The 27102-nt window shown below is 40.2% G+C and overlaps 4 protein-coding genes and 1 long non-coding RNA gene across 10 annotated transcripts; 2 read left to right on the top strand and 3 right to left on the bottom strand.

Moving 5' to 3' along the window:
* Positions 1-39: 39 nt before the first annotated feature.
* On the bottom strand, positions 40-6008 carry styk1b (serine/threonine/tyrosine kinase 1b). Its single transcript, XM_068735389.1, has 11 exons — positions 5740-6008; positions 4879-4934; positions 4543-4713; positions 3436-3585; positions 3172-3354; positions 2864-3045; positions 2655-2729; positions 1438-1646; positions 1262-1302; positions 851-947; positions 40-766 (listed from the first exon to the last, which is right to left on the bottom strand). Exons 2-11 carry the CDS (start codon positions 4931-4933, stop codon positions 574-576), a joined length of 1356 nt encoding a protein of 451 aa, XP_068591490.1. The 5' UTR covers position 4934; positions 5740-6008; the 3' UTR covers positions 40-573.
* A 2569-nt stretch (positions 6009-8577) lies between these two features.
* gstk1 (glutathione S-transferase kappa 1) lies at positions 8578-10734 on the bottom strand. The gene is made up of 7 exons (XM_068735569.1): positions 10371-10734; positions 10204-10285; positions 9645-9773; positions 9334-9479; positions 9132-9248; positions 8944-9037; positions 8578-8809 (listed from the first exon to the last, which is right to left on the bottom strand). The coding sequence occupies exons 1-7, from the start codon at positions 10437-10439 to the stop codon at positions 8760-8762; spliced, it is 687 nt and encodes a 228-aa protein (XP_068591670.1). The 5' UTR covers positions 10440-10734; the 3' UTR covers positions 8578-8759.
* On the top strand, positions 10366-12922 carry LOC137891126 (uncharacterized). Its single transcript, XR_011105332.1, has 2 exons — positions 10366-10455; positions 12279-12922. It is a non-coding gene; the product is annotated as an uncharacterized lncRNA (long non-coding RNA).
* On the bottom strand, positions 11349-16936 carry rap1gapl (RAP1 GTPase activating protein-like). 3 transcript variants are annotated; one of them, XM_068735566.1, is made up of 19 exons: positions 16638-16936; positions 16438-16491; positions 16229-16319; positions 16005-16040; positions 15873-15920; positions 15524-15721; positions 15346-15443; positions 15056-15134; positions 14485-14538; positions 14308-14391; positions 14106-14206; positions 13881-14010; positions 13633-13794; positions 13075-13146; positions 12501-12587; positions 12244-12399; positions 12068-12151; positions 11959-11978; positions 11349-11881 (listed from the first exon to the last, which is right to left on the bottom strand). In XM_068735566.1, exons 1-19 carry the CDS (start codon positions 16706-16708, stop codon positions 11797-11799), a joined length of 1710 nt encoding a protein of 569 aa, XP_068591667.1. In that variant the 5' UTR covers positions 16709-16936; the 3' UTR covers positions 11349-11796. The 3 variants fall into 3 exon arrangements, with proteins under 3 accessions (XP_068591667.1, XP_068591668.1, XP_068591669.1); XM_068735567.1 differs by having other exon boundaries at positions 11350-11881; positions 16438-16470; positions 16638-16935; XM_068735568.1 differs by lacking the exon at positions 16638-16936 and having other exon boundaries at positions 11350-11881; positions 15873-15912; positions 16438-16465.
* Positions 16937-19076: 2140 nt separating this feature from the next.
* Positions 19077-26734, top strand: casp2 (caspase 2, apoptosis-related cysteine peptidase). 4 transcript variants are annotated; one of them, XM_068735386.1, is made up of 12 exons: positions 19077-19186; positions 19784-19947; positions 20698-20868; positions 20978-21031; positions 21371-21440; positions 21794-21885; positions 22142-22324; positions 22775-22903; positions 23011-23101; positions 23983-24171; positions 24733-24842; positions 24954-26734. In XM_068735386.1, exons 2-12 carry the CDS (start codon positions 19798-19800, stop codon positions 25086-25088), a joined length of 1374 nt encoding a protein of 457 aa, XP_068591487.1. In that variant the 5' UTR covers positions 19077-19186; positions 19784-19797; the 3' UTR covers positions 25089-26734. The 4 variants fall into 4 exon arrangements, with proteins under 4 accessions (XP_068591487.1, XP_068591486.1, XP_068591489.1 ...); XM_068735385.1 differs by having other exon boundaries at positions 23983-24183; XM_068735388.1 differs by lacking the exon at positions 20978-21031.
* Positions 26735-27102: the final 368 nt, after the last annotated feature.

The following is a 27102-nucleotide window of genomic DNA, read 5'->3' as shown; positions in this document are numbered from 1 at the left end:
ATTTACGTTTGTGTAAACAGTTCAAGCTCATTTCTTGCTCGCAGATGTTCACATGAGCTGAGCTTATAGAAAAGACTGAGTGTAAAAATAGCATAAATACTTTAATGTGCCCTTCATTTCCACAACTTCCAAATTATAAAACCACACAAATGTGGTAATAACATATATTACATCTGTTAATATACATTTGCTTCTACAAGATCTGTAAACTGTCATGAGTTGACAGTATGGACTACCAAGTTCAGGATGCAGCAACTGTACATTCGTCAAGTTTACATATCTTAAAGTTTACTACTACAAAATGACCGGTCGTATTACCCCAACTGAACCTCAAAGGTATTTACACATATTTATGAGGTCTTTCTTAAATGAAAATAATTAGTTCCCAGAAGTTAACTTATTTCCAAACCTGAAGTAGGACAATACATACAAAAAAAAAAAAAGATTTCAGTGCCCAAAGCTCTCATAAACACAGTTTGGGACACTTTTATTGCACCTGACAGATATTGTTTTGTAGAAGTGTACTGCTGGGGAGAATAGAGCAATTTATTTAGCTGACAGGCGGAAAACTGATCAGAAAACAGTGTAGCTGTTGTTTTCCCCGTATCCTGCTTCCTGCAGGTACTTCTCAACATTAACTGTCCCAGACACCTTGAGAACTTTGTCGGAGGCATTTTTCTCTCCTGAGAGGATCTTCCGGCTCACCTCAGCCAGAGAGGGTCGGTCTTGATCTTTCCACTGGCAGCAACCCTTAATGACGGAGTACCTGAGAGATATACAGCACATTTGTTAAAGAAGCAGTACTTCAGGTTTGATTTTGTGTCATGTAGAGCATGCAGTGGGTACTTACAGTGTGTTGGAACAGTGTGAGGGTTTTTTCAGACTTTTCCCTCGTTGATGAAACTGCAGAAGCTCATTAACTGAGATTTCTGCAAATGGAGCTTCACCTGGAGAGAAAAGAGCAAATGTTGTAGGTAGGAGGAACAATATGGTATCAATGTATTTACATTTACATTGTCATATCAATATATATTATGTTTTATTGTAACTTTTCTGGGAAATCAATAGCGCTGTTTATTGGTGGGGTTTTTTTGCTAAAAGAAATACTTTACACATTACAGAAATCATATTAAAATCGAATAATTCAATAAGGTAGTCCTGTTAATGGGGTTGCATTAGCTACAAACCAGAGATACTGTATTAAAGTGAGAGGTTGTTTTTCATTTATGACTTATGTTGCCAAGAGTTAAAATGAACTTACCCATTGTTGCCATTTCATACAGTAAGATGCCAAATGACCAACTAGAGAGGAACAAACAGGAAGGCAAATAATGGTTAAAATCTTAATAATATACTCAGCATCATATAAATATCTCTGTGTTTTTTTATGCTGCAGCAGCATCTGTGTTGGAGGATGTAAAAAGCAGGAGAACTCACATGTCGCTGCTCTGACTGGTGGGTCTCCTGGCTAGCAGCTCTGGTGCCTGCCATTTCTTCATACTGGGATCGTCTGTCTGCGTGGCTCTCTCGTTCTTCCTTGTGTAGACCCCATGCAGGCCCCACAGCTTGGCAGTGGACTCCTTGGTGACCAGTACACTGCGGGCACGAATGTTTCCGTGGAGAAGATCTTTGCTGTGAAGGAACTCCTGTGCAATAAAACATGGGGCATCTCAGGATTAAACACATAAACCTGCGCAGCTAATTTAATTTCAGTCATCACTGTTGACATGAAGTAAATATGTAACGGCCTTTTGTTTCATTGCTTTATTTGATAAGGGACAGTGCACATTAATAAAACATTGCTGTAAATGCGCCAGAGTTAGCCAAGAGGCTATTTTTCATCTGTCTAGAGCATCTGTTTGAGATAATATGTGTATTGCTGGGACAAATCCAGTGATTTAAAGCATGGAGAGATATTTCAAAAGTTAGTGGATTATAGCAGTTTAATTTTGGGTAGACAGAATTGAATTGACAGAATTATAAGGATTTTTTTTTTTAGCCATGCTTGTGGCTCCAGAGATGGCAATTTCGGTCTCTTGGTCTATCAGTGGGTTGGTCCACGACTTAGATCCCAACTGAAAAATTGGGTGGATTGCCGTTGTTTAGATTCATGGTTCCTATAAGATGAATCATAATGACTAGTGATCTCCTGGTTTTCCATGTCGTGCCACAGGAGGTTCACATTTGTAATTTTGAGTGAAATGTCTAAAAAATTATGACATTCCCATCAGCCTCAGCTTTACTGTGTTAAATGCTAGTTAGCAAATGTTAGTATTGCTAACACGTCTAACTAAGGTAGTGAACATGATTACCTGCTAACATCAGCATGTTAACATCATCACTGTGAGAATATGAGCATTCTGATGTTAGCATTTCATTTAAAGCGCAGCTGTGAGAAAGTACAGCCTCCAGATCTGCTAGCATTGCTATAGACTATAGGCTATTTTCAGATTTCAAAGACTAATGAGACAATGATACAAAAACAAAGGAACATTTTATTCTGGTCATATGATGATGAAGGATTATTAGAGGGGAAACCCTGCCAACAAGCAGGATGCTGAGCTGGGTCAGGACAGGGTTAATGTGTGTTTCAGTGATTTTAAAGTCAAATTTGTGGCGTAAAAAGGTGAAGACATGTTTGTTAGCATACTGACCAGTGCTGAGGCCACCTGTTTAGCCATGGTAAATATTCGTCTTTCAGTCATCTCACATGGAGGATCCATGTGCTGCTAAAATGAAAAAGCACAAAAAGACGTTTAAATGTTTGTTTCTTTTTTTTGCATTAAATGTGTATGGTTTGACGTTTGAAGTGAGGTAACACACACATGGCAGCAGAATACTCTCTGTAAAAAAAAAAACATACCTCTCTGCATCGCCACAGGAAGCTGAGCAGGTCTCTGTTCTCCAGCTCTTCCACAACTGTAACCAGAGGAGCTCGAAGTGAGACCACACCGAGAAGCTCTGGCAGGAAGGGATGTGGCCCCAACTGGGCCAGGAAGGAGGCAAAGCCCAGGAAGCTGTGTCTTTCTGTGTCATCAGCGGTGTCTGTAAAGGTCAACAGCAAGAGGGAGAGGAGATTAAAAGAGGAGCACTGCAGTTACAGAAACCATGGCCTGAAAATCAAATGAGACAATTAAGAGCCTCCATTAAATGAATGTTTAACCATCTCACCATTTAGAACTCGCAGCACCACGTTCCTGCTTTCCATTCGGGCCCTGTAGAGGGACACAGAGGCGTTGGACCGCAGGGAGAAGGCAACAGGCAGAGGGGTGACCAGGTTGAAGGACTCAGGCAGCCTCTGACGGGGCAACTCCCTCGGCTGGACGATGGGAGTGAAAATGGGCATGAGGGGCTCCAGTGGGGGGCTGGCTGGGAGTGAGGGTGGTGGGAGGGAGGGTGGGAGTGAGGGTGGTGGGAGGGAGGGTGGGAGTGAGGGTGGTGGCTGGGAGGGTGGGAGGGAGCGTGTGGCCACAGACTTGGAGGGGGTTTTAGAGGCATACATGCTCGGGGGGTTGAAGGTGGAGTAGCTACTGGACATGTCCAGAGCGATGCTCTCATGCTCCATGACATTGATACCTGGTGGAGCTATGGATGTAGAGTTAAGGAGAGACAGAGAGGGAGACAGGGACAAACTATCATTAGAGATAAGTGCAAGGATTTACATGAAAGTAGGTAAATAGAACCATTGATCTTCATCATCTCTTTGCTTTATTAAAAAACACGAATATTGCTCTGCAGTTTAATGTTTACAAATGAAGGAATAATTACTCCATAACTGATTGACATTGTAGTTGAAAACATTGATTCCAAGAATATAGATAAGTGGTGAAAAAGGAATAAAACAGTCAAATTTGTATGCCCCATGCTGCCACTTAAAAAGTCAAATTTAGCCATCGATAACGATAGCCTAATAGAAAATTGTTCAGGAAAAAATCACTTTCAAATGATTCTGTAGGACAGAAAATTGTGTAAAGGAATGGGGAGGGAGGCTGGTTCTACTGTCAACTGTACATGTCTACTGTGAGATTTTTAAAGGTATGAATTACAAATATTATCAGTAATTTACAGGAACACACACACTTTAAATAAAAAGGCAAAAAAAATCACCTGTATGTAAATAGGCTATATGGGTTTTTTTCTTACATTTCTGTGTGTATAAAAAGTAAAAATGTTCTTTTGCCTTGAATGGTTCTATAATTTTATAATTATTATGGGATCCTGGCAGCTTTATACTTTGTTAAATTGACAAAATAAATGACATGTCAGACTTATAGCTGAGTTTGTGCTCAAAAACGATACAATGAACGTGAGGTAGGGACATTTTAAAAGACAAAAATTAACACATAAAATGTCTGCTAAAATTAAGCAAACTGAACCTGGTCTCGTAACGATATCACTTGGAAAATATAAATACACATCTCGAATCAGCTTGCTGTTTGCTGACTGTAGATTACATGTATATTCTGTGATATTGTGATCTGTTATTTCATTTATTTAGGCTTAAACAACGCTAACAAACTGGTATCTTTTCAAGTGTCTTACCATCGATGCCATGCAGCACTCTCCTGGAGGCCGGCTTTGAGGCCTGCGGACGGATACGATCGACTTTCTCTGGACAAAAGCGCAGCAAGAGAATGAAAACCAGAGTGACCAGGAAGCTGGCCAACAGCAAGACGGGCACAATGATCACCTCCTGCTCATACAAACGGATCTCTGCAAGCAGAACGGACACAAGGAAACACCAATCACTCAGCAAGTCAGATACAGTGATCTCAAAGTGTCATGACATGTTTTTCTGTGCAGACTGTGCTGGTATGTCGTCTGTTCATCTGTCTAGTCATGGCCTCTAATGTGCACATTCTGTCTCTGCACTCTTACCACAGATAGTATCTCCATGCTGGCACCTGAAGTCTGCCTCTGATATGGAAGACATTCTGTCAAATGTAAAAAAGATATTTTTTAATTAAATTTTGTCCATTTCTCACACACAGTTCACACAGTCATACATTATATTCAGTAGGTTTCTAAACCAATAAATTGTTATGTATTGGCTTTAGTATACTTTCTATTGACAGAAACACACATAAAGTAGACAGTGGTAGTCCTGAAACCAATTTATTCTCTGGGGCTGAATCTGTGAAGAGTAACATGACTCTTGGTGTCCAGTATGAGAAGGTGTCGGAGCGAACGTGTAACTGAGACCAGGAGCTTCAGATGTTGTCTCACTGTGTCAGGGGGAATGCCGAACTGTTTCTTCCTGCCAATCAGAATAAAGACTCTGACACCTCACCGAATTGTTCTGTCTTCTTTTGTAATACAAGTCTTCAGATTACTCTCTAATTGAAGAATCTCTACGCAGTGTATCTGAATGGAGATCAGCTTTAAATGCAGTGTATAGGAACAAAGGTTACACCGAAGCCACACAGGGGAAATCTTCAACCACATGACCATCCTTTCACGTCAGAACCGAGATCTCTGAACCAGTTCATCTGCATTTTTTTAACCCATAATTGCTAGTGCTGTACTACACACCCAAAGGGCAAATGTAAAAGAAGGCTTTTGCGTGGACACTCAAAACTGATAAAATATGTCACAATCATTAAAGAAAGACTGTAACCAGAATAAGATACACAGTCTTTTGTTAGATCGATATTATTCATAGACATTAATTTACTCTACCTCAGATTAACAATATATAACATGACTTTAAAAAGACACTTAGTGTATAAAATACCTTACCTCAGCTCGTTCACTGGTGTCTTATTTCCAAAAAATAAAATGTCAAATCCTGTTATTGCGTGCTCATGTTTCCCTCTTTCACATAGTCAGACACGTTTCATGCATCTTCCAGGCTGAATGTCTTGTCCGGGTTCAGCTGCTGTTCAGATCTTCATTATATTGTTTTTCTCAGGTGATTTGTCTTGCTCAGGGGATCAATGCGCTGCTCTCTGTTTGTCTATGTTCCACCTTGTGTGTTTTCTTAACTCCACCCTCCTCACCTACAGCTTCTCCCTCTTCTCTTCTATTTACCTCTTCCTTCTTCCTCCTTTTTGTCCCTCTCCGCTGTGTTTAGAAATGATGCATCACACTGATATCAGGTTTTTCTTTTAGAGTTTGCTCGACCACATTCTGTCATTAGCTGCTTCTCTGAAGTCGACATATGTTAGCTACTTCTGGCCCTGCCTTAATCCTCTTTGTTTGGGGAAACTGGTCTTGCCGCTCTTTGCCATTTTTAGGCCCTTTGTTTTGCTTTCATTGCACTGTAACTTGTATTACAGGCTTCGCCTGCTCTGCAGTATTTAGTCAACAATGACATATTGCTTTACTTTCAGGGACAGGCATTAAATGTAGATAGATTTTCCTGCATCATGAAAAATATATAAAAAATGTACTGTCAATCAGGACAATGCATTATTGTAGTGATGGAAGAAGTAGTCAAATCCTTAAGCAAAAGTACAATACAACAACGTTATATTACCAGTTCACAAGTAGTAATGAAACAATACTGTCTTAGTATTCTGCAGAAAATGGCTAATATTCCCGACAGACAGTAGGGGTCACAAGATAAATCTGAAGGGTCATAAAATAATTGAATATAAAAAAAGTAAAAATCTAAGTTTTTTTTCTTTAATCTATGCTCTTTTTTAAATATTGGATCATGTTATGTCTTTGAGCCTCGAATACTAATTTAAATGAAACCATCCGAGCAGATTAAACACGTGACAAAGAAAGTGACAAGGTGCCCCAACTAGACACTGATTTTTTGCAAAGGCTAACAAGCCAAAAGATTGGGAACCACAGGCTGAATATTAAAATAATGCATTATGTTTTATGAACGTATCATGTGTTTTTTTAATGAAAAATGCTCATGTGAAAATAAACTACTGTGGCTGTCAAATAAACTTGCAATAAAAAGTGTAATATTCAACTCTAAAAGTATAAAGTAGCATGAAAAGGATATATATATATATATATATATATATATGCATATATGCATATGTATGTGCATTTACCTCAAATTTGTACATGTCAGTACTTGATTAAATGCTGGTTATTTTCCAATTCTGCATTATGATGACATATTACATAAGTTAATTTGGGACGCAATTTTTAAAAAATCAAGAAAAAAATAGAAACAACTCCACTCCTATAAATATTTGGGCTTAAAGAGAAGTTTCTTAAGAGACAGGAATCAGATCAAAGCAAATGTCCCTCAAAAATATGTTTATCACACGGTGCGACAAAAACACGTCCTTTAAACTGCACTTTCTCTTATCGTTTCTTGTATTTAATGACACTGTAATACGCATATTAATTGTATTTTTCACATTTAATTATTTCATCATTTGAAACTATCCAGATAGAAAGACTTTTCCTCTTCCCTTTTCATATGAATGAGTGGAGTGGACTGAGAATCATTGATTATTAATCTTTTCATGTTGTTAATTTTTTGTAAATGCAATTTACATGCTAAGAAGAGAAAGAAAGGGAAGAAATAAATATAATGGAGGGTGCAAATCTCAGACAAACGGTAGCAGATTAGTGTTAGTGAGAAGTAGAGAGCAACTCTACCACACCTCTCCACAGCTTTATTTTAATTTTTTAACCAGAATGAACTATTGTGATGCATTGTTGATCTGATTTCTGTATAATCTGATAGGCAGTAGTTGAGCTTCTCCATCTGATGGACTGACAATTGAAAAATGTAAGCTCTATGAAAGACATTATACATTGAGTTATTTGTTGCCTCTCATGTAATGACACATAGTATTTGATATGTATTTCATAACCAAGGTTTTATCCAACTATCCATCATCCATATCCACATCCTGTTTATTTTTGCAAGAGGGTGGAGTGTATCCCTGCTCTCACTGGGAATGAGGAGGGTTACACCCACACAGCTCCTCGGTCTACCACAATGCAAACACAGCTATAAACAAATAACCATAAACCCACAACATTAAAACCTAAATGCCATTTAGTTTCCAACCCAACTCATCTCCATGTGTTTGTAGTGCAGGAGGGAACCTGTACAGAAAGGCCTCCGCTCCATATGGATTTAAACTCACTTGCTGTGAGGAAACTACTGAGCCAGAGACAAATTTATGATCAAAGTTATATTTATTTAATCAGTATGGTGGTTCAACTGCTTGATTTAAGAACACCAGCATTTAACAACATAGTGCAGCTGAGGCTGATGGGATCATCATGACCTGATGTTATTACAATTCATCCTGAGGGGGACATGAATGTCTCCACTAAATGTCTTGGCTATCCATCCTTTAGTTACAAATGTCAACCTCATGGTGGCACTGAAGCAACCGTCAGGGGATCACCAACAACATTAGGATTCATCCTGTTGGGACAGTGAATGTTGATGACTGTCGTCGTTTTTGAGATATTTCAGTCTGGACCAAAGTGGTGGACCGACTGTCCCACCAATCACAGAGCCTTGACACTAGCATGATCAAAAATACTAAGTTATGTGTTACATCATGCAACAAAGACACAATCGCATTCTTTTCATAAATTTACCTTTGTGTTTCATTAGCAAAGAGAACAAGATTAACATCTGGAAGCTGTCAAAGTTCTTTTTAATAGGCACATAAGAAATGGTAGAGTAAATAATGTTATACCCTTGTAATTAATAAGGCCTAATGGAAAAACACTGCTTGTTTTAGAGGGCACAGAACGTATGATATTTGAAGAATTAGAAGAAAACTCAAAGACGTTGTGAGCAAACCGGCAGCGTTTGTATCTCACAGCTTGGCAGCTGATATGTCAGGCTGAGGTCCCAGCCACTTCTCCCCTGCAACAGAGAACAAAATAAGATTGGGCAAAAATCTCAGACATTTATGGCTATGTAAAGTGTCATTTTAATCTTTCTATTGCCACTTTTGAACTACATGTGCTTGTCTTCGTGAAGGACAACAGTTTTCTCACCAATGCAGTGAGCCATGAGCTCAAATCTGTCAGATCCAAAAAACATCTCTGGCTTTCCATTTACGTGACACACCACAAGTGGGAAGCCAAACGCCTGGGAAGACACAACAGGACAGAATTTGGTCATTACATTGCAATGTCTCATCTCTCTTGTCTGAATCTACAAGGAGAACTGATGGCCTACTGACCCCGTGATCAAGTGCATTCTGTGTTGCGCTTTTCAGCTTGTCTTTGATCTCCTCTGAGGTGGACAGCTCCAGCGCTTCTTTAATCTGGCTCTCAGACATTCCTGCTTTCATCGCTGCCTGCACAGACAAAAAAAGAAATGTGACAACTCCAAACTGTGTTTCTTAATCTTCTCAAACACAACCAGGCTGGGCATGCTGGTACCTCAGACAACGATGTGGGTTCTGTGATGTCTTTGTCCTCACTCCAGATCCTTCTCCACAGCTCCCGGGACACCCGCTCCACCTGCTTGTCTCCACCTTTCTCCCTCTCTTGTACTGCCGTCACAAATCGCATTGCAGTCAAGGAGCCTGGGAGAAGAAAACAGAAGAAGACCTGAAACTCTCTGCATTGGTAGCTTTGATGAAATAGTACCACCACGGTCTTGTGCAAGACTGAATGAGCGACTTGATCCAGCCGTGGTTTAATCAATACATAATCACAGCACTGATCCCATCAGATCCTCCTGTAGGTACCTTTTTGGAACATGGCCTCAAAGGGGTCAGACGGAGCCTGCAAGGGAACATCAAAATACTCCGACAAGCGGTACAGATCCTTGTTCATGTACTGGAATTTGTTCGGAACCAGACCCGGGGGCTTGTTTCCTGTCATGAAAGATAAATATTGTATGAAACGTAACAGTACTGACAGTGTCCACACAAATAGGAGTAAAAGCCCTGTATTCAAAATGTTACTCAAGTAGAAGTACAAGCATTAGCATCAAAATACCTTCAAAAGTAAAAGTACTCATTATTATTGGATTATATTTATTGATGCATTGATGTGTTGTACTTTAATGTTGCAGCTGGTAAAGGCGGTGCAAACTTTAATAACTGTATACTACTCGCCCTTTTATTATTTTAAGCTTTAATAATATTTATTTGCTGATTATATACCAATAATCTGAATCTGCAAAGCATTAAATGTGATGGAGTGATAAGTACTTTCCCTCAGCAGAAAAAGTACCTCAAAGCTGCACTTCAGTACAGTACTCGAGTAGATATACTTAGTTACCTTCCACCACCGTTGACTTACCCGACCCTTGCATGATACCGCCCAGAAATGCAGGGCGCAGTTTGAGCTCTATGTTCCACACGTTTCTGTAGCGGCACATGATCTAGAAACACACAACGCGTTATTTATTTATTTTTAACCAAGTCTGTGTCCGTGTTTACCGAAGGTGACATCCAAAAGAAACGAACCTCAAAGCCAAGCCAGGAGTACGGAGAAACCACATCGTAGAACAACTCCACCACTTTCTTGGACGTCATCTTCGGGTCTGCAGAGGTCAGTGGCTCTTAGTTAACACGAATCGTCTCCTGTACTTGCAAAGCAGGTATCAGCGCACCGCTCAGTGTGTCGAAGTTCAACTAATCCGACGCAGTGAAATCAGTAAAATTATGTAACAGATCTCATCCACAGAAATCACTGTCGCAGAATTAGCGACACCTGTTGTTACCATGTGTTGAACTAAACGTAGCTTTAAGTTAGCTACAGTTAGCTAGAGCTACAAACAACACGGGTATAATCAGGAGTGATAAACCAAACAAACCACCGCAGTACTGCCCTCTTCTGGAGCAACCATAGGGAGCAACTCTTCTTCTACTACTCCGTCTTGTTTCTTCTTCTTTGAATATGATAGGCAACGTATTGGCTCATTACCGCCACCCACTGGGCTGGAGTGTAGAGCAGTATTAGTACCACATGAGCATTGAAACACGTTGGCCTAATACGCTTGTTTCTTTGAGGTAGTTTCCCAATTAAAACCAAGTAAAAATACGTTTTACTGTTTTGTGTTATTGTCTGTATGTTTTGTTACACATATGTTTGTCTAATTTGTCACCTTATCTGTACATTGTACTAACAAGAAAAGGAAAGAGAGAAATAGATTATTATCAACACATTTTCAAGAAGTATTCCCAAAGATTAAGTAAAACTTTTAGGTACTTATTGTACTATGTACTATGGTACATTTAAAAGGAAAATAATTTCCTTTTATTTTTTCATTATTATTTATCTATGTATTTAGAATATTTAACTACATTTATGTTAAAATATTTACACAACAGCAATGATAATTCTCATTATGTCATAATGTATATGTTGCTGATGCTACGTTTACTTTTACTTATGTAACATTTTAATGCAGACTTTTACTCAATGCATTTTTATACAATTGCATTACTGGTAGTATATTCTTCCTCCTTCCTTCTGCTTCCTTTTCTGTTCAACATGTTTGTTTCTGAAATTGCCAACATCAACTGTATGTCTAATAATGACCAGAATTGTTAAAATATCATCATTTCTAAATTTAATAATTTTAACTTCTGCTTTTCCCCAACTCTGTCTCCTCCCCACTTCATCTATTTACGTCCCTCATTTACTAAAGTAAAACTCAAAACATTTTAGCTTTTTTCTGGTAGTTTTATATCTTTAATATTTCACTGATATTCAATATTAGGCTTGTCATTAATGCTATGACATGCAGTAAAATAATTATATTCTCAGAAATACTATTTACTTTTACACTCTATTTACATTTAAGCCATCCTGCAGGATAATAAAGTATGCAGCTAGCAATGTCTATATGTATATTAACATTTAAAATCTACAAATTGATATTTCCTTTTATGTCTCTTCTTGAGGGCTTGCTTGATCTTTGAGTTCAGCCAACCCAAGACTGTCAGCAGACAGATGTCCTGGAGATTTGTCACTGAAAAACAGAAAAAAACAATCATATTTATTTCTAGTTCAAATCATACAAAAGATCAAATTCTCAGAAGCCCTTACCCATCTCCGTCTTTATCTGTCTGTAAAGGAAGTTAGAAGGGACATTAGCTCAAACCTTTCAATAAGTATTTATTCAGTCAAGCACTTCAATCTCATTGTGCATTTTTACCTTAGGCTTCTGTGATGCACTGCCACCCATCTTCCTGGGTACCCCAAGAGTCTCGAAAGAGTGACTCCGCACTCTAATGGCTCTCTAATGACAGAGATTTAGAGGGAAAATGGTAAAGTTAAAATAACAAAGTCAAGTATGGGAGAGTACTTCTGAAACTTGAGCCAAACGTCTACCTTAAAGTTTTCAATGAATCCTCCTGTCCCCTCAGGCGCTCCCCGTGCACCCTCAGAAGATGGGAGAGCAGACAGTGATGGATCCCCCATCATGCACTGGGAACGGGTGGAGAGTTCAGCCTGCAGGCTCTCCAGAAGCAACGAACGAGTGCGGAGCTTCGTAAGCGAGGAGGGACAGTAGAGCACACATGGCAGAGAGAAATCAGAGCTTGGATATTCACAAAGAATAAGCATGAATCAAAATAGTCTTCCTCTACCTCTAGTCTGCTGAATCGTTCAGCCTTATAGCAGGAAATCTCTGCATTGATGAGTTTGGTCAGAATGAATTCTCTCAGCAGAGAACACTGAAAGACAGGACACAGGAAACCAAGACGCAGGCAAATGATAAGGACCAAAAAACAGGACAAGACAAAAGCTGGACCGTGAGCCAATTCTATATTACATACTGATACTAGGCAGGTCTTGAGTATGTAGTGTAGTGACACTAGAAAGTGACAAAATAAAGTATAATCAAAGTAGACAGCCTGCTAAATATTCTATCAATACACTATTCTACCACAATTCAATGTTCAAAGGAAATGGAGAAGAATTTCAATAAGTTGTGGGTGTTGGTGAAACAGTTGTGGTGAAAATGATGGAAAACAAACAAAACTAAAAGTAATAAATCTTTGGAATAACATTTTGATGTCTATTTGTGAAGTTTGTATTAGTCACTGGTAGCTTGACAGCAAAGAAAAAGATGCAGAAAGTTTGGCTGTTGCTGCGACATATATTTCTTGAAATATTCAGAGAAATAAAAACAGCTTGTTGCTCTTTTGCATGGTGTCTTACATCTGTGAAGATGGGAGGATCCGGGAGGACCGGACCAAAGGGGGGAACATCCTCTCTGGCTGTGACGGACACCTGTGAGGCGGAGAAAAGAACATTAGACCGATAAACCGCCCTGGCTCGAATTAGCTGATATTAGCTGATAACAGATATATCAGCATTAGTGTGTGTTACTGATTAAAGTAACAAAAGATTGCAGCACAGAAATGCGGAGGTCGTCTAAAAACTGAGTCGCCATATTTTGTCCACCAGAGACCAGCGACAAGTTCATTTTTTTTACTGTAAAATGTCCCACAAAGGACAAACCTTGGTCAAAATTACAAACGTAAGATATCCTTATAATTTTTTTTAAATTTATCCTAAACAAACAAGTATCAGCAGACATGTTGGATTTTTTTGAAACTTTAAAATAGCAATATTGGTATCAGCCTCAAAACATCCAGCATTGGTTGGGCTCTACAAAATACAATATGCTTTTTAACAAAAGGGTCAATCTGGTCCACAAGATGCCACTACACTTTTATTGATAGGGATGATGGATTCTACTGTTTTTTCACTCACCTGGTATGCAGTTTTACCTGTCTCCTCTGGACCCTGAGTCCTCCGGACCACCAGGAAACAGTGCAGAAAGTGAGACTTGATAACATCAGATAGAAACGGGGTTTGGCCCTCCTGGTAGACCAAAGCTACAATGTCATTGCCAATGTGTCTTTTTCTTTGTAACTGGGAAGGAGGAAAAACAACTATATAGTTCCAAAAGCACCGTGAGAAACTGTCCTGTGAATCATCAGGGTGATACAGTGACTGACCTGCTGCGGGTCGCCCTCGGTGAAAGGCAGTTTAGTTGCGACATGGAACATGATTTCTCTGCCATGAAAGGAAGTGAAGACGGCTTCACTTCCTGTCTGACCATGACACACATCTAGTCCTCCTCTGAACCTGAGAACGCAGAGTGAGCAGAAAGAAATCATGTGATGTTACACATTGAATGTGTCATTATTCCAGCTAAACAATGTCAACATGGTGCACTTTACCCAGTGAAGCCTTGCAGTTGAACCGTCTCTCCCAAAATAGAAAGGAGCTCTTTAAACTCTTCACTTTCCTCAGTGTTACTAAGTATGTCTTCCTCGGTGAACTAGAGAGAGATGGATGTTGTTTGAGTTAGAGTGGTTATGATATGGTGCCATATTTCAGTCATTTCTATGAAGGCAAGTCGTTTTCTGCACAATTTCTTACCTGCCCGTTCTTTTGGTACAAAATGCCAAACTTGAAATTAGGAGACACTCTGTGTTCATCAAATGTAGTTATGAGTTCTGGAGCCTGAGGGATGAAGGAGAGAGGAAGATGAACTTTAAGAGGATTTAAAAGAAGTGGTTATTATATTTTTGGTTATTGGTAATTTTAGAGCATTACCTTGAGGTAGCTGACCACTTCAAACTTTGATACAGTCACTCTATCACAGAGCATCTAGAGAGAATAAGAGTCATTTATAGACTTTGTAGAACTACATTTATCAAGCATTGTACTGAAGTACAATTCTGAGGAACTTCGCTTGAGTATTTCTGTTTTATGCTGCTTTATTCCGCCATTTCACTATGTGCCTTGAGAATATTGTACTTTTTAATCCTCTACAGTTATTCGACTGCCATAGTTACTAGTTACATTGCAGATTATCTTTTCACACACCAATTCTACATAGAAAACATATCACTTTATAAAATACGACAAATTGTCATGAATTAAACAAACCAACAGTGTATAAAGTAGTTAGAATTAGCTCCAACTCGACCAGCTACGACAATACAAATGCTTCATACATGTTAATGCATCAATAACAATATGTTTAGTAAATAACATATCAGACAAAAACACTGAAAGGACAACTTTTACTCTTAATAGTTTAAGTATTTTTGTTGCTAATAATTAAGTACTTAGTCATACTGGATATGAATATTTCCTCCTTCTAGAATAAGTAGTTTGATACCTTTGCTAATTCAACAGCAGATGGGATGTTGGGGAAAAGAGAGACGGCAAAAACTCCGTGCAGAGAGCACTCCTTCATTCTGTGAGACAAGAAAAACGATCTCTGCATTATCGTTTGTGATGCAAAATTGCTTGGAACTATACAGAGACATTTAAATCAAGATTGCTGTAACACACAGTTTTAAATGAGGGAAACTTGAAGGAAAAGAATGATGCTGTGGGAAATGCTTCTGGTTATGTTGCAGCTTGGATTATACAAACATTGTCTCATAGTTGATTTAAGATCTCAACCTTAGTATCACCCGCAGCTTGCTCTCCTCTTCCTCCAAACACACAGAGAGAACCAGAGGCCCCAGCGATGGATCCACTGCTGTGAATGAGTGATGGTACTAAAGGGAACATAAGATGATAAAACATAAGTCCAGGAAAGATCATACATTCCTCGAGACTTTAGATAAAGTCTGCTTACTCGTGAGCGGAAGAACTCGTGGTAGATTTTGGCCTCTCCGTCTCTCTCCATGATGTCGTAGGTCTCTGGATCGAGGCCGTGGTGGGAGGAGGTGGGGCTCACATCTGCAAGCCTCTCCAGAGGGGGGTCTATCCAGTAGCCCCCCAGCTTCGGAGGGAGGATGAGCGGCAGGTCTCCACCTATCGTCAGGAGCTGAGACTAAAATAGACACAAAGGAGCACCTGATGATGATGAGCGTCTGTCGTGTCTGTTGTTTGGGGAAACAAATGTCATGGCGTTCACAGAAAGGTCCGCATCAACACACACACATGGGATCAAACCTGTAGCGTCAACTTTGAGGAAGACTAACCTTCAGAGGGAGAGGGAATACACACCGCTGCTCATCGATCCTGCTGCCCTGATGGACAAGGGGAGTATTGATAAGATGATAAGAAACTTCTCTGAACACGCGCACTACACAATCAATCGTGCTGTAACTCACCTGCAGCTTTTCAATGATTTCAAACAGCTCTGTGTCCTGATACGAAACAACAGGCAACAGATGTCAGACACAAATGCAGACAGAGAGAAAGGGAAGGAGAAACATGAGGGAGGAAGAGGAACATGACAAACGGTTCAGCTGCGAATGGAAACTTCTCAGAAATGCAGGACATTTAAATACGTTATATTTAATTAAAATAAGAGGGGAAATGATTATGATATCACCCTCTGGTTGTTGCTGGCAGAGAAGAAAGGCTGTCTGCTACTGGGAGGAGAGTCCAGGATGTCCAGGATGCTGTTCTCTCCAGATTCAGGTCTGCAGCAACAGGTTTATTAACAGCACAATTCACCACTTCTCATGCAGTTCTTATTTTTGCACAATAAAGCTTGAGCTGGAAATAACTGCCGATGTTTGATGGAAAACAAAAACTCACCTCGTCTCATCCCCGCATGTGAATCTGTCCACACTGTAAACAAGGAAGTGAGAACTACTCGGAGAAGAAAACTGATCATCTTACATAGACAAGATTACCTTTATCTAAAAAATAATGTAATGTATTATTCAGCACATGCAGCTACTCATTTGACTTGAAAATATCAGTCCTAATTAGAGACAAATATTGTCTTTACTCACCCTCCATATGCCCCGAAAGTGAAACTTCTCTTTCTGGAGAAAGACAAGTCATTCCTCTTTTCTCTCTCCATGGCTTTGGTGTCACTGTGAATGTTTGTACATGCCAGTTTGCTACCGAGTCAATCAGGACTGGCTAAGGTTGAATTAATTCACTCGATCATTCTGTCACTCCTCCTTCTCTCTGCCCCCTGCCTCTCACTCATTTAAGCTTCCCTTTCCTCCCTCTGTCCTGCTGTCAGCCAGACATTCAGCATTAACCCGCTCATGGTCACAGGTGTAGGAGCTACCATGAACCATAGAGCGGACACGGTCTGGTGGCTTCATGCCATCGATCCTCCCGCTTTAATAAACACTCATGGTGGTTTCTCAGCCTGACTGAACTTAAAGATAGACTTGTAAATAAATAAATCAATGGGGAGACATTTTCTCCCGGACCTGTTACCCTTTGAGTCAGTGAGGATCATCAATTATTGACAGCACACGCAGTGAGTGTGAGGAGATTGACAGCAGGGGAGGGTGAAGTATAAGCCTGAGAGAGAGAGAGAGAGAGAGAGAGAGAGAGAGAGAGAGAGAGAGAGAGGGTGTGGACATTTAAATGGTGTTCCACATGATACAAATTACATTTACTTACATTTCAGTTTACACTTACAGTTAGATCATTAAGTGGGTCTCAACATTGGATCACCAGATACATGTAAAGGGTTGTGAGATGATTAATGGGAAAGGAAAGAAGAAAAAACAAAGTTAAGTAACACAAACTTGATATTTTGGACTTTTCTCAGATTTGTGCATTTTTATGAAATATTAGAGAATGTGACCTTTTTGAGCTTCAAGCAGGCGTTTAAAAGAAACCATGTGAGACATTTAGAGCTTTTAACTCAGGGCTCCTCAATCAGGGAGCCTATCAATAGTCTCCTGAAGTGAGCAGCGACTACTATCAGCGCCATAGAGTTACAGCGAAATGGACCGTTTGTGATGCACTTTAAAAGGTAAGACGTTTAAAGAAAGTGATTTTATATTATCAGCCAAACTGATTTGATAAAGATACACAATAATAAGGAAGAGAGATATTTTTGTGATACATCGCTACTGGTATAGATTTAAAGTGCATATTTGAGACTTCTAAACATTAAACAAAAATGGAACATAAGGTTGAATATTTTAGGCTTACCTGTCTATATCATGTTGCAGCTCAGCTGATTTTTGATTGATGGATATGGGAGAGGGAAGTTGGAGGACCTTGTGAGATTAAAAACACAAGGTAAGTTTAAGATAGGCCAGCAATTTTGACAAATTAATCATACAAGACTAACTACAGAAAAAAACTAAATACAAAAAGTATTACTGATCATACTAAACATGTTTTCTATTCCAGTATTATGTAGGGAATCATGTTAGTGTATATTAGTAACCTATAGGAGAACTGGATACATTACATTACATTACAGTCATTTAGCAGACGCTTTTATCCAAAGCGACTTACAATTCAGTATCTATCTACACACCGTAGACGCAGCTACGGGAGCAATTTTGGGGTTAAGTGTCTTGCTCAAGGACACATTGACATGAGACTAGTAGAGCAGGAGCCGCCGACCCTCTGATTGAAAGGCGGCCCTGCTCTCCACTTAGCCACGGTCACCCACAGTGGTGGAGCTTCAGTAATGCTGCAGGTAAGGACGGCTGAGGTGACCTTAGTGAGATTGAAAACATAACAAGGTATGTTTCAAATAAGACAGCAATCAGAAAACATGCTAAATATGTATTATACTATACTTCCATATGATATAAGAAATCATATAATTTAAATACATAGTTCTCCGACACGCTTAGAAAGGGAGGGTTGAATGCAGGTGTATGTTGTTGCCTGCAATCTGCAACCTCACCACGAGATGCCACTAAATCTCACTCTTTTCTTTCAAACAAGGGAACTTTAGCCTAAAATATGTAAACAAGGCAGGTAACTCTAGCTGTTACAGTTACTACTCCTCAAACATTAGCAAATTTTACTTTTATGAAACAAAACAAAATTATGTATGTTGTTGCTATATATGAATGTTGTAAATCAATAAATTTATTGACGAATAATGAGATACGTATCTCATTATTATGAGATGGTAAGTCAAAATTATGAGATACTAAGTCAGTATTTTGAGATAGTATCTCATTATAATATGGGCTTCCATATCACTTGACATTCAAGCATTTTGAACTTCAGTTGACGCGACTCTCTACATACGGCTCTGCCTGGAACTATCTGAGGTCCACATGAATCACGTGGCCTATCAAGCGTTTGAACCGTTGACTCGACTCTGGGTGGCACCCCTCTGTAAGAATACCGATGATTGGAGACTTGAAACGCCACTCAAATTATACCTTGCTCTCATTGGTCACAATCAAATATAACGACTTTTGTCGTAATTCTTATTGCTGCACTGATACCCCGCGGAAGTTGGTTTATCTAGGGAGGAGGGGATGTTGTTAATTTGTCTGAAATAGTGTGAAACACGTAGACAGACGGTTTTTTATTCTGTTACAGAAACAGAGGAACGGTAAGAATGATGTTTTAAAGGAGTTGCATTTCGCCCACTTTAATGCAAGAAAAATAGGTCAAATCCGAAGTGCGCTAGCTAAATTAGCTCCAGCTAGCATTGGGAATTAGCCATCAACATTTAACTGTCAGTATAAGTTGAGGACAGTCTCCTGTATTGTGCTGTTTTGTTAACATAGCTAATCATATAGAACTGTACATTAAGTTATTGTCTTTGCAAACTCTTAAGTGAGCTGTACATCTGCAATGTTATACATCTGCATTGTCCAGCTAGCATTGTTAGTGGTTTTATTTTCGATGGCTGTAAGAGAAACGTTATATTATTACATTTAATTAATAAGTTATTCGTGATGATAAGTGAATGGATGTATAATTTAGCGACATGTCCCATTTAGAGAGCCTAGCAACAGTGAAACGTACAACGATACTTTCTCGTTGCTATCTGAAGCAATACATTGAAGATAGCACACAGTAACGTTATGAGTAATAGTAAGGCGCTGGAGTTGTTGACATTGCCTGTCACCTCGTTATAGTGTGGTTTAACTTCCGGTCTATTGTTATGGAGGTTCATGTGCCTTGTTTTCTGTCCTGTGACCAGTCTGTCGGAGCAAGATGTTGGAGTGTGGCATGCTGGAGCGCGACAGACGGGCTCTTCGGACACGCTCGACCATTCTCTGCAAACAGCTGGTGGTGGATGAGCTGCTCATTCAGTCCCTGCAGGCAGACGACATCCTAACCGAGAGCATGGCAGAGAATATTATGGTATGTAAACACTGATGAATGGATATGGTTTCATTTAAAAGCATAAGCATTAGTATTCTGACTGTTAACAGATGTTCAACTGTAAGTTATGTTCGCTACCTACACCTTGAATGTTAAAGACGCTTGATTAAATTGCTGTCAATAGATTGAAAAAGGTTATGGTTAAGTGGAGGTCCATGGATGAAGCATGAGTTTCCCAACCTGGGAGTCAGAACCTGTAATGGGTCTCATGATAAATCTGTGCGGTCAAAAGATGACAATGGGGAATGTTTCTTTTTGTTATTTTTATTTTGTAAAACACCAGATGCTTTCACTTCTTTAGCCCTTTAACTATATTTTAAATGACCCCAAATCTTTGCCCAAAATGCTTCCCATTCATGTCCACACAAAGAACTTCAGTTGGATCCACAACTTTAGTCTCACATGTGTAAAGTTACAAAAAGTCCAACATCAAAGATTGCCAAATGCAAAACCTTCACACACTTTAAAACACTTTCATGTAAATGCATGTGTTTCACCCTGACTGACATTAATGGTTACCAGATGTCCCCTTTAAACAGTTTCTGGATTAATGCATGTTAATTTAGTGTTATGACAGATATTAGTGACACTCAACTGAGTGGCAATGGTTGGAAAACAAAATGTCATGATATTAGGAAGGGGTGTAAAAAAATGCAGTAAATCAAATGTTCTATAAGAGTTAATCTTTGTCAGTGATGTTTATTTCTCGTCTGATGTCTTCTACTTAAGGCTGAGCAAACGTCTCAGAAACGAAGCTGGCGCTTACTGCTACTCTTACCAAAGCGGGGGCCCAGAGCCTTCAGCAGCTTCTGTTCAGCTCTGCAAGAAACTGAGCAGCAGCACCTGTATGAACTGCTCACACAATCACCAGAAAAAGATGGCAAACAGGCACCGGCAGAGGTGAGTTAGCACTTCATCAAACATCACACGCAAACATCACAAAGCTACAGCATACACAGCAGATTGCCACCAGACTTAGTGCAGTTCATGGTCTGTTTTGTGCTCCCAGAGTATTCTGCCTGAGGAAGAGCCAGTCATGCAGACAACTGAAAAGAAGAGAGAGGTGAGCAGGATGCTTATAATCCCTCAACCAGGATTAGACCAGTCATTTTGACTTAGAGGAAGACAGGAAGACAGAGAGACATGGGATGAAGAAAAGAGGAAGAGATAAGCAGACAGATGTGAGAGTCACAAACCACATCCAACTTATGTTAGACAACCAGATGGCCTGCTGAGGTAGTCAGACGGCAGGAAGGAGGTTGCCTGATGGTTGAGTTAGGAGTGCAGTTGTTGTTTTCCCACAACAAGCAACCACTGCTGCTACAGCAAAGAACAAAATCCATTTCTTTGTGTTAAGCTGGTGTTTTGTCTTTAAGAATTTGTTCATGATTTTCAATTTCAGATGTTTGTCGACTCTTCTCTCCCACTTCCCACCCAAGAAGTAATTGCTGCCAAGAGAGCAAGGACACATGGTGAGTGGTGTTGCAGTGTGGCCTGCGTTCAGGTTAAGATAAGTGTCTCTGTGTCCAATGTTGCTGTCATTGTCAATATTTTTCTGTTTCCGTGTAGACAGGGTGGCGTCTGGATAAAAATCAGTTGTCTAGTTTAAATAGGTGATTGAGTTTGAAAGTATAGGAGCTCGGTTGCTCTAGCCTGCTGCTACTGTCTGTACCTACAGGCTCCACGCCCCACGAGTGACTCATTCACGGCATTATAGTACAAAGCTTGTTACATAACTGCTGGCGGGAGCACACAGTGATGTGAAAACTGCAATTGAACTTGTAACAAGCAGAGTTTGTGATCATGTGTTTCTGTGTGCAAACAGAGTCCATGGAGTTCAGTCTGGATGCAGATAGTCCCATCAACACTCCTGTGCTCCCTTGCGCTCCCGACTTTTATCTCTCACACTGCCAGCAGGTAAAATACTTTACTTTAACTTGCAGTAACCTCAGTTCTGTTTTACCTGTGACTTTTTGAGAAATACTTGTCCTCAGTGTCACACCACCGGTCTGGATGTTAGTCAGTATAGAGTACTAGATGCAGAGCTGAAAACAATGTAGTGATTCTAAGTTGTATTCATTTGTAAAAGCAATCATAAGCAAGGTGTTAAAGCCCTTTTCATAGAGACATTTCTTCACAATGCTTTGTTGTTCCTCTCTCTCTTGCTCTCCAGTCTTACAGAATGAATTCGTCCCCTCGAGGTTTTGCTCTGGTGATTAGTAACGTGACCTTTGATCCTTGTGCTGCGCCAGACCTTGACCCTAGGAAGGGAGGTGAGGTGGACGATGAGGTCCTCAGGAAGGTCTTCACTGAGCTCGACTACTTGGTTACAGTCCACAGAGACCTCACTGCTCAGGTAACACACACATACACACACACCGGCACAGGCTCAGTCTGTATTTACAGGATGTCATTTAAAACACATACCATTCGTCTTATTTTGTTCACCAATCTAGAAAGGAAAATGGAGAATAATCTTTTGACCGTGACTAATTTCTAGATAGTCAGTCAGTTTGTGGAGAAAATAAATAGTTTGGCGTGTTTGTTTTGCTCAGTTTCCATTTTAAGTGTGGTAATGTTATCACAAAACAAACACACTTTACATGTTAGTCAGTCCACTGGTAAATGGGCATCGCGATAGAAACGATATAGAAAAAATATATCTGATAGACATTTTTACAGAATGTATAGTCATATCTTCTAGCCTTACATTCAAACCCAGAATGTTCTATGTAACGTCGTGACTGTTTTGTCAACCTGTTCAGTATTTAACCACAATGTTGCTGATTCTTTATTCTTTGAGTAGGGCATGAGGACGTGCATTGAGAACTTCTGTCGTCGACCAGATCACCGAACAGTGGACAGCTGTGTGGTGTGTCTGCTCTCCCACGGAGTGGAAGGAGCTATTTATGGTACCGACGGACAGCTCCTGCAGGTGCTTTATGTTTTGGTGTTTTTTTGAGTTTATGTATATGATGTCATTTAAAGGTAGAGATGCAACCTGTTTCCAGACATGTAACTTTGTCACTTATTCCCTTTCAGCTGGACTGGGTGTTTGAGTCCTTTGACAATGCGCGCTGTCCACTGCTACAGAACAAGCCCAAGATGTTTTTCATCCAGGCCTGCAGAGGAGGTAAGGCTCTCCATCCGATTCTGAACAATGCATATCTAAACCTATGGGCTACTTATCATAGCCATGTATGCAAGTCTCAACATAAATAAATGTGACAGTCACAAGCTTTCATTAGTGACATCACTCACATGCCCAGATGTTTCTTCCTGTCCACTGGGACAAACAACCTGGGTGACAGACACGGCTATTCATCACACAGCGCCAGATGTTGTTGATTGTGTCATAATATGTCAAATTTCAATGTTCTGTTGTGATCAATAGTCGTGCACTAATAGTTCATTAAAGTGCGACTTACCCAGGATCCCAGCTAATTAGTCTGTCTTTGTGATGGAGGCTATAGTCTGATTGTGCGCCCCTGACAAATCCTCAGACTCCTAAGGAGCGATCCTAATTACTGTCTCTCGCGCCACCACAGAGACAACCCCAGGTGTGCTGCCGAAAGGCCATTCTATGTGGATGGCCACTGCCTCTGCAAATAGCTTAAGTGAAAACCTGTTATTATGATTGTTTTAGACTCTCTCAGCAACTTTATCTCTAAAAATAGAGGCGCCTGTCATGGCCAGCCCACTGCTCCCTGATACAGGGATGGGTCAAATGCAGAGACAAATTTCCCCTTAACGGGATAAATATAGTATAATAAAAAAAAAAAGCAACAAAAGTTAGATTTCCTTTTAGAAATAATTCAAAGAATCCTGTTAAATAGATGGTCCCTTATATGCCATGGTGATAACATAATTAGTTTTTAAATTTTTGGTTTGTTGTGAAACACCCACAAAATATATTCAAGTATGAGACGATAGAAAAACCGTCTCAAGACCAAGCAGAAAGGTAAAATACAAACTGTTGGATGTTGGCTAAATTGAAACTGTCTTGTCTTCCAGAGGAGATGGACTGTGGAGTGGAGCAGATAGATGGGCCGGCGAGGACCTGCTCACCGAGCTGTGAACAGCGAGATGCTGGGAGAGAAGGACAAGGAGACGCAAACTCCAGACAAAGAGGGGACATGGGCCGGCCCAGGATCAAACTGCCGCAGCGATCTGACATGATCTGTGGCTTTGCATCTCTCAAAGGTCAGAGAATTTGTAAGTCTGTCCCTTTTGCTACTCTGGGGTGGATTTATGTATGGAATCTCTAAGTGTGTATCATCAGAAGTTTAAAGGGTCTAAAAAAAAAACCAAAAGAGATGCACCAAGTCTAATAAATGGCCTTAAATGATGTCACTTGAGTCAGCATCGCATGGGGCTGAAAACTACAAGTTTTGAAATGACAAAGTGTGAAATAAAAAAAGCTAATATCGCTGGCTCTACTCCTTGATGTTTTTTTAAGTATCTGTACACCCTGAGTCTGACCAGGTTAAAGGAGCACAATGCTAAATCAAGTGGAGTGCTCTTTGTTTAATATCGCATCGGTCTTCATCCATTTCGGCCTGAGTGAGCCTCGACTGCTGTTCCACAACAGTTCATAGTTGAACCTTGTTTTATGACTTGTAGTTTCTATTTCCAGTGAGGAAAATACCAACCACCACCATAGCTCTGTCTCCCTGCAACTCATCTCAATCATTGTGTATTGTTATTATTAGTATTATTGTTATTAGTATTAAGCCTTTGTTGTTTGATCTCTTCCTCTTCAAGGCACAGCAGCCATGCGGAACACCAAGAGAGGATCCTGGTTCATCCAGGAACTCAACACAACACTGCGCCTCCATGCCAGAGACACACACCTTGCAGACATCATGGTGCAGGTATACATGAGTGTCTCATACCCACATATGTATACTGCCTGCACTGTGTAAAATAAGCTTTCTTGTTTGGTGAACTTCTTTAGGACATCACTGCACTCTGTCTGTCTCCAGGTCAACGGTCATATTAAGGAGCGGGAGGGTTTCGCTCCTGGCACCGCCCACCATCGCTGCAAAGAGATGTCCGAGTTCACCAGCTCACTGTGCAAAGACCTCTACCTTTTCCCCAAGTACCAGCCCCAGTATTGATACATGCCAATATGTTCATACACAGATTAACACACGCACACGCACACACACACGGACCATTCCTGGCATTGAAGCCTCTCAATAAGCCACACAACGGTTCATTCCACTCCAGTTGCTGCGACACACTCACACATTCCATCTCTACAACTTCACGTCCTAAAAAGAAGATTTGTTCATTCATATTTTCTGTGTAAATACTGCCTCCTCAGACACACGCGTGCGTACACTCACACAGTTCTTGGAAAGGAAAAAGGAGCGAGCTTATGTTAATCTACATGTTCTCTGAATTGAATTTACTCGTGCATCTGTGTGTCTGCGTCTATGCCAGTTAGAAGGTTTAGTTGGTAATCTTTTTTTAGTCACAGACAGAATCATATGTTGTTGTTTTTTCTACTACACAGCTACTTTGAAGTTTCACTCTCTCTTTTTAAGATGTATTTTGTACACAGATTTATTTTTGTGGATTTATTTTATATGAAATAGTTTTTATAAGGATTTTTAAGCCCATTCTCTTTATTTGTATATAATGTTTGTTATGAGTTGTGACCATGTCTTGTTTATAGTGACAGGCAGGGGGCAGCACAGCAGAGACGAATGCATTTCACCGTCTCTCTCATCACCATATTTCCAGTTCATTTTCGGTATAGTTGGCTACAGTGATGATGAAACTGTAAATCTTTGCAGCAGGTTTTGACCTCCTCGTCGATATTTTTCCGTATGAAGAGGGAAAAAAAACCTAATAGGGCAGCTTCAAAACAAGACCTTGAATTGTTTGTGATTTAAATTTTAGCTTTTTGTTTGTGGATGTTCAATCAGGAAAGTTCAGCTTTTTACCTTTTTCAATTTCTTAAAGGACACCTTCTGTAAATTTTGCTTCCTATCAGCTGTGTTACTTTAGATCTGTCCCTGTCAGGGTGGTTTCAGGGGAATGTGGTGCTACTTGTGGGGTCATACACCTACGTTGTGAACTCTGACCTTTATGCTAACGCCGACTCCTAATCGTGTGTCTCCCTGTGGGTGGGAGTTGCACATTTAGTTAGTCCATATACAGTTTATGTGGTATTTTACTGTATCTGTTACAGTAAAGATAAAACAGGTATTTCGTAAGTCTTCCATAAACAGCATGCATTTTTTTACAACAGTCTGTGCCATATGAGGATGAATTTATGACCACAGAATTCATCACCATAGAGCTTTCTTAGCATATTATATCTCTTTGGCACACGTACACACAGAGAAATCCATTTCTGAAAGCAGTTTTCCCAGAAAAGCCCTGATTAGACAAACTGTTTTGTTACAACGGTGTTGTAGTGGAGAAAACCGAGTATATGGTCGAAACAGTATTGATTGTTACCATCTGTGTGCTTCTAACCTGTGTGTGAGGTTGTCACGACTGGCTCAAAAGCATGGGGTAGAGTTCTCCCTGGTTTGAAAGTTGCTCACTCTTATCTTTTAGTTTTTTGTAATCATTTAAACACAAACATTGGAGAAGTGTAAAAGGGTTACACTCCTGCAGGGGGGGAAACGTTTTGAAGGTTGATCTTTGCTGAGGTGCAAGGTTGAGGGGGCCGGGAGAGATTCTGTTTCTGTCAACACCAATGACTGCCAAATGTTCGATACAATAAACATGCCATGTTTTTAAACAAGACAAACTGTTGTTGTGGTTTTATTTGCCCATATGTTTTGTAGAAGCTGAATCCTGGGCCGTGAGTGTGAGGCCTCTGCTTGAATGTACACCTTTGCGTGCTCCGCTTTATTTCCTCGTTTGTGTGTGTGTGTTGCGTACAGCCTGTCCTCTCTGTTCTCAGGTATAGTATAACTGGCTCCCCACTATTCTGCTGTGCTCAGGTCTCTCCATGCTGTGGCTGGAACGTATGTATCTCTCACTCTGCCCGCCACCCAGTGCTAATGTTCTGAGTGTATCAGATAGAGGCCCAGCCAGCTGTCCACAGTCATTCTCCCTTGACACACACACACACACACACACACACACACACACACACACACACCGGCG

This window comes from Cebidichthys violaceus, unplaced genomic scaffold (assembly GCF_023349555.1).
Source record: "Cebidichthys violaceus isolate CVI_PGR_0920_01 unplaced genomic scaffold, fCebVio1.0.p SCAF_7, whole genome shotgun sequence".
Taxonomy (NCBI): Eukaryota; Metazoa; Chordata; class Actinopteri; order Perciformes; family Stichaeidae; genus Cebidichthys; species Cebidichthys violaceus.
The sequence above is the reverse complement of the archived record's forward strand: the minus strand, read 5'-3'. Positions and strand labels throughout refer to the sequence as shown.

Excerpts from the sequence above, each read along its gene's own strand:
- styk1b (XM_068735389.1), bottom strand. The coding sequence starts at position 4,933 with ATGTCTTCCATATCAGAGGCAGACTTCAGGTGCCAGCATGGAGATACT. Across the intron at positions 4,714-4,878 it reads GCATGGAGATACTATCTGTG|AGATCCGTTTGTATGAGCAG; the intron begins GTAAGAGTGCAG and ends TTCTGCTTGCAG. Across the intron at positions 3,355-3,435 it reads CCCACCCTCCCAGCCACCAC|AGCCCCTCATGCCCATTTTC; the intron begins CCTCACTCCCAC and ends GCCCCCCACTGG.
- gstk1 (XM_068735569.1), bottom strand. The coding sequence starts at position 10,439 with ATGACGTCCAAGAAAGTGGTGGAGTTGTTCTACGATGTGGTTTCTCCG. Across the intron at positions 10,286-10,370 it reads ACTCCTGGCTTGGCTTTGAG|ATCATGTGCCGCTACAGAAA; the intron begins GTTCGTTTCTTT and ends GTGTGTTTCTAG. Across the intron at positions 9,249-9,333 it reads AACCCACATCGTTGTCTGAG|GCAGCGATGAAAGCAGGAAT; the intron begins GTACCAGCATGC and ends TTGTCTGTGCAG.
- rap1gapl (XM_068735566.1), bottom strand. The coding sequence starts at position 16,708 with ATGGAGAGAGAAAAGAGGAATGACTTGTCTTTCTCCAGAAAGAGAAGT. Across the intron at positions 15,921-16,004 it reads AAATCATTGAAAAGCTGCAG|GGCAGCAGGATCGATGAGCA; the intron begins GTGAGTTACAGC and ends CTTGTCCATCAG. Across the intron at positions 12,152-12,243 it reads GATTCATTGAAAACTTTAAG|AGAGCCATTAGAGTGCGGAG; the intron begins GTAGACGTTTGG and ends CTCTGTCATTAG.
- casp2 (XM_068735385.1), top strand. The coding sequence starts at position 19,798 with ATGTTGGAGTGTGGCATGCTGGAGCGCGACAGACGGGCTCTTCGGACA. Across the intron at positions 22,325-22,774 it reads ACAGAGACCTCACTGCTCAG|GGCATGAGGACGTGCATTGA; the intron begins GTAACACACACA and ends TTCTTTGAGTAG. Across the intron at positions 23,102-23,982 it reads CATCCAGGCCTGCAGAGGAG|AGGAGATGGACTGTGGAGTG; the intron begins GTAAGGCTCTCC and ends CTTGTCTTCCAG.